Source organism: Monoraphidium neglectum (genome assembly GCF_000611645.1).
Source record: "Monoraphidium neglectum strain SAG 48.87 unplaced genomic scaffold scaffold01473, whole genome shotgun sequence".
Taxonomy (NCBI): Eukaryota; Viridiplantae; Chlorophyta; class Chlorophyceae; order Sphaeropleales; family Selenastraceae; genus Monoraphidium; species Monoraphidium neglectum.
In genome coordinates, this window is record NW_014012155.1 from 7,126 (window position 1) to 15,162 (window position 8,037).

Consider the following 8,037-nt stretch of genomic DNA (forward strand, 5'->3'; position numbering starts at 1 on the left):
CGGTGGGTCCCCCCCCCCCCCCCCGCCTGGCAGCCCTCTGCTGACCCAGCGCTCCCAGGCGCCTGCTCAGCACTCACCCGGGGGCTGTGCCTTGTGACGCAGGCTACTTCGCCTGTCCCTTGCCGTACACCTGCCAGCAATCCACAAACGCGACCGTCGCTGCCCCGCGAAACACACCTGCACGCCCACCCATTGCCTCTGGCCCTCCTCCTTGCGCCCCGCCCCCCTCCCAGGCACCATCGCCCTGAGTGGCAACCTCATAGAGTCCCTGGACGCCCTCTTCATGGCGCGCATCCCCGCTGCCTGGCTCAAGTGCAGCTGGGAGGCCGCCACGCTGGGCGCATGGTTCGCGGGGCTGCTGCAGGTGGGTCGCCAAGGGGGGGAGGGGGTGGGGTGCGTGGGTGCGAGTCGCGCGATGTGCTGGGCGAACAGCTGCATGCACCCACGGCTCAGGAATGGCAGGCATCGGTGCAGAGGCGAGTTTGCTGAAGAGCTGCAGTTTCTGGGGGATTCGAACGTACACAGGCTGATGCCTCTTTGCTCCCTCTGCTGCTGCTCCGATCCCGGCTGCGCAGCGCCACGACCAGCTGGCCAAGTGGCTGACGATGGGCCGGCCCCGTGCCTACTGGCTCACGGGCTTCTTCAATCCTCAGGTTTGCCCAGAATGCTGATGCTCAGATGCGTTGCCCCTGCACCCATTCAACCCCGCCCGCCCGCTCCACACGTCTCACCTGTTGCGTGCCAGTGTCTCGGCTGTCTTCCAGCGCCTGCATCACACAGTCGCAACAACAGCCACTCTGTCGCCCTTGTCAACTGCTCTCACCTTGAATTCCTCAGCGCCTCTGCGCAAGCCCCGCCGCTCCGCCAACCTCGCTCACGTGCACACCACCACGGCGACCGCCGCCGCTGGCGCCGCGCGCCCAGGGGTTCCTGACGGCCATGAAGCAGGAGGTGAACCGCCGCCACGCGGCAGACAAGTGGGCCCTGGACGACGTGGTCATGACCAGCGAGGTGGGCGGAGGGGGTTTCTCGAACATGGTGTCGCTGTGTGCTCGCGCTTGCGCGCGTGCGGGCGGGTTTGACAGGGCTTGGAGGACCCGCAGGGCAGATCTGGGCAACTATTAAGGCAGCCCTCTGGTTTCAGAAGTCACAATTTGACTCTGATGAATCCTGGTGCCCTGGCAAAGGTGTTGTGCACACACGACGAGCTCCGCTCGCTGCACACCCTTGGCAAACACCCAACGTCTCACGGCGCATGTCCACAAACATCCACCACGCTTCCCCCCAGGTGACGCACCCCCCCAAGGAGTACGAGTCCCTGAAGGACAGCCCCTCTGAGGGGGTCTACGTCTACGGCCTCTACCTGGACGGCTGCGCATGGTGCGTGGAGGGGGCGCGCGGTGTGATGACCGTGGCTCCCCAACATGACAGCAGGACGCCCCTGCACCCACCACAAGGGGCGGCACTAGGCGGGTCGGGCAGGGGCAACGACGTGCAACCTTTGACGAGAAGGCAAGCGAGTGGGCGACTGCAACGCAGCAAACAGTGGGAGCAAGCAAAGTGCCCACTGGGGTGCTGGCTGCGCGGATCACGGCTCGCAACCCTAATCACTCGCAACCACCTCCGGCCTGGCCCCTCTCTCACCTCAGGAGTGGGCGTGAGAACCGGCTGGTGGACTCTGAGCCCAAGAAGCTCTACCACTCACTGCCGGTGCTCTACGTGACGGGCGTGCAGGTGCGGGCGCCCGCCGCGGGGTGATGGCTTGTCGCCTCTCGACACGTGTGTTTGTGCTTCCCAGCACATGGGCAGGCATCCTTCATAGGAGGCCGACTCTGGTGCATGCGCTCGGTCTGCCCAAGCGTGAGGCCAGGCGAAAATCCGGCATGCCAGGTGTTGACCGACCCTTGACCCGACCCCCCCCCCAACACACACACAGGCCAAGGACCGCCGCCGCGCGGGCGTGTTTGAGGCGCCATGCTACCGCGTCAAGGCACGGCGCGGCAACAACTTCATCACCACCTTCAGCCTGCGGACAGAGGACGACAAGTCAAAGTGGACCATACGCGGCGTGGCGCTGCTCTGCAGCGTGGACTAGGTGGAGGTGGGGGGCGCTTGCCGGTCCGTGGGGTCCGCCCTGTTGCGCCAAGCCTCTGGCTTTTGTCTGCCTGGAGCTATTTGTTTCCACAATTATATGTCCTGCAGGCGTGGCAGCTGAGTTTTGCTGAGCCGTGCCTTTTCAACGAGCAAGCCAATGTAACCACCGACTACTGAAAACCAGAGTTCTGAGTTTCAACCAGTTCCGACTCCAAAAAACTAGCAGAAAGCATTACTTGTGCCGTTGGATGAGTGCCTGCCAGATCAAAACTAGACCCCAACAAAATGTTTGTAAACCACAGTTCATGCAGCTGCGGTGCGCATCCTGCTGCTCTCATAAGGGCAAAGCACCCTCGGAGGGACCCCGGCCTCCAGACCCTAGAAAACCCTTGCCCGTCCCTTCATCTGACGCTGCTACTGCTGGACAAGTTCTCCCGCAAACAGGTGGCTGCAACGGCCTCATCAGCTGTAGCACTGGCTTTTGGCCTTGGTTGCCGCCTTGGCCACGCGTTGCCCGAGGCTCTTCTTCCCGCGCCGCTTGCTCGGCTGCAGCTCCACCGTCGCCGGCATTGCCGCTGCCGCGCCAGACCAGCCTTTCCCACTCTCTCCACTCTTGCCGCCGGGCGCGCCGCTGGGGGTGACGACCTCGGCGATGACCGCCGGGGCCGCGCGTGCAGCGGCGGAGCCGTCTGCTGAGGCGTCCCCAGCTGCTGCCGCGGGCGCAAGTGCCTGCGCCGCCGGGCGGTTGGCAATCTGGCCGGCCGCCATCTTCCTGTCATGCAGCTCAGCCAGGTAGGAGAACACTGCAGTGCGATTGGCAAGGAGGAGCGATAAAGCATGGTGCGGTGGCCGAGCATGGAAGCACACTCCAGCGCAACTTCTGCCACATCGTCAACGGCAGGATGCGCACCACACCAGCACGCAACACTGCGCCTGTCTGCTTCCCGGCCCGGTCAGCGTGCAGCTGAGCAGCATCGCGCGCACCTTCTGTCACGTTGAGCCCCTCCTTCACGCAGGAGCGGTAGAACTTGAGCCCCAGCCGCCGCGCCATCTCCTCCGCCTCCTCGCTCGACACCACGGCCCTGAGACCACATGGGTTGACACCGCCGGTGCCGGCAGAATCTCATATTCAGGCGACACTCACAAGCGAAACCGCCGGCCGCTGGCCGGCAGAGCGCCAAACTCCGGAGGCGCGGCCCTCACCCTCAAGCAGCACCGACGATCGACAGATTCAATGTTTCATCCCAAGCGATTCCAGCCCTGGCCAGCCACAGGCCTAAGTGGGCCCCCCCACCTGTCAAGCAGGTCGACTTTGTTCTGCACCAGCGCCATGGCAATGTCGCCGCACTCTGCCGTCACCTTGCGCCGCCACGATGGTACAGCGTCAAACGAGGCGCGGTCGGTTGTGGAGAAAGCAATCACGGCCGCCCCGGCTCCTGATAGGGGGCGGACCAGGGGGTGGAGGCGCATTATGTAGGTCCCAACCAGCGCCTTCGCTGACTGCTGGCTCTGTTGACCGCCCTGCCAGCTACCAGCTCCCGAAAAGCGCTTGCAGCTACCCCTTAAAGCGACCCTCTCCCAAAACCAAGCCCCCAGAAGCAGCTGCCTACGTCGACATCTGCGCACCCCTGTAGTAGGTCTTCGTGATCGAGTCAAACTCCTCCTGCCCAGCAGTATCCCAGCAGAACAGCCGCACGTCCTCCCCCAGTGCCGGGACATAGAGCGCCTTCTCCAGAAAGTCCACGCCAATTGTCTTCTTGTAATCCTCTGTGAACACGCCCCTGCACGGCACGCATCCAGCGTGTTGCAGGAACGAGCCATTGTTTGGTGCGAAAGGTGGGCTAAAATAGGCGATGGACTGAGGTGCAGTGCTGCATGCCTGTGCAGATGGGTGCCATACGTGCCGGTACAAGGTCGGCTGGGCAGTCTTGCACCCTGGCCCCTTCCGCTACGCTGCACGCATGAGGTCCAAGGGCACTCGGTCCCGTGGAGCAGGCGCGCCGCGCCTGCAGAAGCGCTTGATCATGCTGGTCTTGCCGACGCCACCGTTGCCCACCACCAGAACTTTAATCTCACGCTGCACAGTTGTAAATTCGTGGTACGCGGTCGGGGAAAAGCAGTCAGCAGGCGCATGCGGTGCTGCTGCATGTGCACACCGAGTGCGCGGCAGGTGCAACACATGCCACATCAGCAGCGCCGCGCTCGCTTGGAGCGCCACGGCTCAGCATCTGTGTGTGAACGATGTCACACATCTGTGGCCACTCGATGTTGACGCGGCGGCCCCCACACCTCAAAGTCCTCCATGCTGCTGGTGTTGACCGCTGCGCAGTCAATACGCGATCTAGGCGGGCGGGCTGCAGAATGCACGGCGAGTGGTCTGCCGGCTTTATTCGACAGCTGTTGAATGTTTCAATGTTTTGGTGCCGCTTGGAGACAAGCAAAGCGCTCGGAGGCGACGCGATCGCGAAATTGTCCGATCTTGTCAAGAGCGAGTACCAGCGGGAGTGTACCGTAAACAAGACCAAAATTAATTCGTATTGTATGCACGCAGTCTATCAATCAATTCTTGCACATACCGTAGATCGAGCACTCGGGTGGAGTGTGCAACAGCCTCAGGTCCGTGCGACGCTTTCAGCATTCCGCGTGCACTTGTTATGTGGGGATGCTTTCGTGGATACGGGACAGTCGTCGCAGTGGTCCGCCGCAAGCGTCGCCCCACCCGACGCCACAAGGGGCGTGTCTTCGCCCTCGCCGCGTTGCGCGTGCCGCATTGCAGGTGCCTTCAGCCCACAGGTCACGAGTTTGAAGGCGTGTGAGCATCAGGTGCGCGTGATACGCCTGATGGCGGGTCGACTACAGGGCGACCTGCGTGCTGGCTCCCAGTGGACGGCCCCATCCGACTCCACTGGCCCGTGCTGCCCTGCACCCGCGCTTGCGCTTGCGCGCCCGCGCTTGCGCTTGCGCCCCCAGGAACTCTTTGTGACCCCGGAAGAGCACAGGCAGCGCCGCAAGCAGCAGCATGCCGCGCAAGCGCGAGGTGATAGAGCTGCTGGACTCGGACTCTGAGGAGGGAGGCGGAGGCGGGTCTGACTACGAGCCCACCGCTGCCGCCAAGAAGGCGCCCAAGCGCAAGGCCGCAGCGGCGCCAAAGGCCAAGCAGCCGCGGGCGCCCAAGGCACCCAAGAAGGAGGCCGAGGAGAAACGCACCGGGCCAGATGGGAAGACTGTCAGGTTTGGTTGCTGCGCGCTCTGGGCTTGGGTGTTGCTCCGTGGCTGCGCGCAGCGCTGTGGAGTCGAAAAGAGTTTTGACGTGCAGCTGCTGAGCCGGCACCGGCTGTGCACGCCCGTGGCAGCTGTCACGCGTGATCTCCTTTTAACGTGCTTCCTCGGAGTCACGCCCTGAGTTTGCCCGCGGCATATGTAACCTCGTCCCTCTTTCTCACTAGGCTGCTCATTCCCCAGCCTGGTTCAAGCATGACCTGCGACCCCTCTCCCGCATGCCTCCGACCCGACCCAACCCCCGCCACCTCAGGAAGCTGGGCGCACCCTCCCAGAAAGTCCAGGACCGCATCGCGCGCGCCCTACCAGGTGGACTGGGTCGCAGGCGGCCTGACGCGCCACGGGCGCACGGGCATCCGTCACGCGCTGCTGAGTGTCTGCGCATAGCTGCGGCCCCCACGTGCCCCCTCGGCCTCGGCCCTGATCCCCGACCCCGAAACCTCTCGAAACCTCTCCCAACCCCCAGGCTCTGCGCACCGCATGTTCCTGGTGTCGACAGAGGAGGTGCGGCCCGCGGGCGCCCCCGGCGGGAGGGCCCACAAGTTTGCGGTGCTGGGCGCCACCGGCAACGGTGAGCAGGGGCGCCGGGCTCGTAGCCAGCTGCGCGGTGTTGCGGGGGCAGGGTACAGTACTTGTGAGTGCTCCGGGCCACTGTGGCGCGAGAGGGTGGAGCCACTGGGCTGCACATTGGGCCGGGTCCTGTCAGGGCATGACGGCTGCGTCGTCCGCTCGCATGTCGTGAGGGCCTGCACCCTGCTGCCACAGCAGCGAGGGTTCGCGTTGATGCTGCCGCTGGGGGCGCCTGCGCCGTTGTCAACACACTAGAGCTTTTGCAGCTCTCGGCGGCGCTTTTTATCCAGGACCAGCCAACGCCTCATCTGATATCCAGCATCGCACACCTGTCTGTCCCGTCTGCTTCACATCTCTAACCCCCCAAAGTGTACGATGTGGAGATCAGCCGCAACCCCTGCTGCACCTGCCCCGACTTTGCCAAGGTGCGGGGGCAGCGCAGAGGGGAGGGCTGTTCGCTGGGGATGACGGCGTGCGCTGGGGCGAGGACGGGCGGGGCATCGGCAAGGAGAGCGCGCTGACCGTGCAGTGAATTGCCGCCAACACTTACACCTGTTTGTTGGGCCGCATCACGCCGCGTCGCCGCAGGGGAACCTCTGCAAGCACATACTGTTTGTGATGATCCGCGCCCTCAAGGTGAGGGCAGCCCTTGGACATGCATCAAGCAGCTGTCGGAGACTGGCCCCTTGCATGCTTTTGTCGTGCACGCGTACTCAGTGCTGCGCGGCAGCCGCTCCTGAAGGGCAGCAGCACCCCGCCACCCTTGTCCAGGCGCTGCGTTGCTCCCACGACACCACGATCCTGACGCCTCCCTCCCGCCCCTCCAATGCACCCCAGCTCTCACCAGACAACGAGCTCATCTGGCAGAAGGCCCTGCTGACAAAAGAGGTGAGGGGGCGGCTCTGAGCGCCTCTACTCCCACCTCCCTGCTGCAACCTCCCAGCAACCTCTCGGCATCCCCTCCTCGAGACAGCAGGCTCGCCTCGCCTCGCCAGGCACTATCTTTTTGATATAGTTGCCATGCTGCATTTGATCAACTCTCCAGGTCCCCTTTCTCACCATGCTTTTCCGGGCATTGCTGCCAGGCACGACAGCCTCTAGTCCTCAATCCTTATCACATGCCTCTCCCCCCAACAAACCCAACCACCCCAACCAATTCGGCCCAGGTGGAGGACGTACTGGCGGGGCACCACTCCCCAAGCAGCAGTGGCGGGGACGTGCTGGCCAGCGCAGCGGTGAGCCTGCGATGCACTAGCACCCTACACATTTCGGCCGGGCTCGTTCTGCTCTGCTCCTTGGCTGGGAGCCTCGTTCTGCTGTCTCCCCGTATCAAAACATGCAAACGGAGCGCCCAAGAGCCAAAGTGCATTGCGCTCTGCCGCCCTGCACACGCACCGAATCAGCCTTTCACCTGCACGCTCTGCTCCCATACCCCCTCGCAGGTGCGCAACCAGTATGCCCGGCTGATGGGCCGCCCCACGGCCGACGCGGCGGCGGCGGCGGCGGCGCCCGACACGGGCTCTAAGAGCGTGCGGCGGCCCGTGGAGGGAGACTGCCCTGGTGAGCGGGGCCCGCAGGTTGGGTGGAGCGCCACTGCGCAGGAGAACGCAGCGCCACCCGGCGCCAGCTCGCTCCTGCTGCCGCTCGACGCGCTCACAGGCAGCTGCCCATGCGGGCGCAAGGGGGCCTGGGAGGCGCTCGGCTTCCCAAACTGCTGAGAATGAACGTATCGCGCTCGCTCGTGGAGGGGCATGTGCGCGTGCAGCCGCGTCCACATCAGCGCGGTTGCTCCGGCGAGTGCCCTTGAAATCACTCTCCTCTCCCCAACCCCCTCCCCACCTACCTACCCACCCAACCCCAACCCCGCAATCTGCTGCGCAACCCCCCTGCCTTCCCCTTCCCTGCAGTATGTTTTGACGCGATGCAGGAGGGCCGCGAGGCCATCTCCTGGTGCGCCTCCTGCGGCAACAACATCCACGCGGGCTGCTGCGACAAGTGGGCCAACATCAAGCGCGCCCAGCGCGCCCCCGTCACCTGCTGCTACTGCCGCGCGCCGTGGGTGGACGGCAGCCGGCCAGGCGCGGGGGCGGGCGG

General features: G+C 64.5%; 4 protein-coding genes across 4 annotated transcripts in view; 3 read left to right on the forward strand and 1 right to left on the reverse strand.

Annotated features, from left to right (window-relative positions):
* The window catches only part of MNEG_7995 (Dynein gamma chain, flagellar outer arm), a gene marked incomplete at both ends in the record, with an annotated part of 8,829 nt that extends 6,734 nt beyond the window's left edge, over nt 1-2,095 (forward strand). Inside the window, 6 exons of the mRNA XM_014043529.1 lie at nt 234-364; nt 576-653; nt 925-1,011; nt 1,289-1,380; nt 1,650-1,734; nt 1,937-2,095. Coding sequence (XP_013898983.1) covers nt 234-364; nt 576-653; nt 925-1,011; nt 1,289-1,380; nt 1,650-1,734; nt 1,937-2,095 — 632 coding nt within the window. The remainder of the gene's footprint in view (nt 1-233; nt 365-575; nt 654-924; nt 1,012-1,288; nt 1,381-1,649; nt 1,735-1,936) is intronic.
* A 461-nt stretch (nt 2,096-2,556) lies between these two features.
* MNEG_7996 (Ras-related protein Rab-23) lies at nt 2,557-4,398 on the reverse strand (the record flags this gene model as incomplete). Its single annotated transcript, XM_014043530.1, has 6 exons — nt 2,557-2,897; nt 3,079-3,176; nt 3,389-3,530; nt 3,721-3,875; nt 4,047-4,171; nt 4,384-4,398. 6 exons carry the CDS (start codon nt 4,396-4,398, stop codon nt 2,557-2,559), a joined length of 876 nt encoding a protein of 291 aa, XP_013898984.1.
* Nucleotides 4,399-5,113: 715 nt separating this feature from the next.
* Nucleotides 5,114-6,475, forward strand: MNEG_7997 (hypothetical protein; the record flags this gene model as incomplete). Its single annotated transcript, XM_014043531.1, has 4 exons — nt 5,114-5,325; nt 5,627-5,682; nt 5,840-5,944; nt 6,369-6,475. 4 exons carry the CDS (start codon nt 5,114-5,116, stop codon nt 6,473-6,475), a joined length of 480 nt encoding a protein of 159 aa, XP_013898985.1.
* Nucleotides 6,476-6,561: 86 nt separating this feature from the next.
* Nucleotides 6,562-7,661, forward strand: MNEG_7998 (hypothetical protein; the record flags this gene model as incomplete). Its single annotated transcript, XM_014043532.1, has 5 exons — nt 6,562-6,579; nt 6,781-6,831; nt 7,110-7,178; nt 7,386-7,503; nt 7,603-7,661. The coding sequence occupies 5 exons, from the start codon at nt 6,562-6,564 to the stop codon at nt 7,659-7,661; spliced, it is 315 nt and encodes a 104-aa protein (XP_013898986.1).
* Between the last annotated feature and the right edge of the window lie 376 nt (nt 7,662-8,037).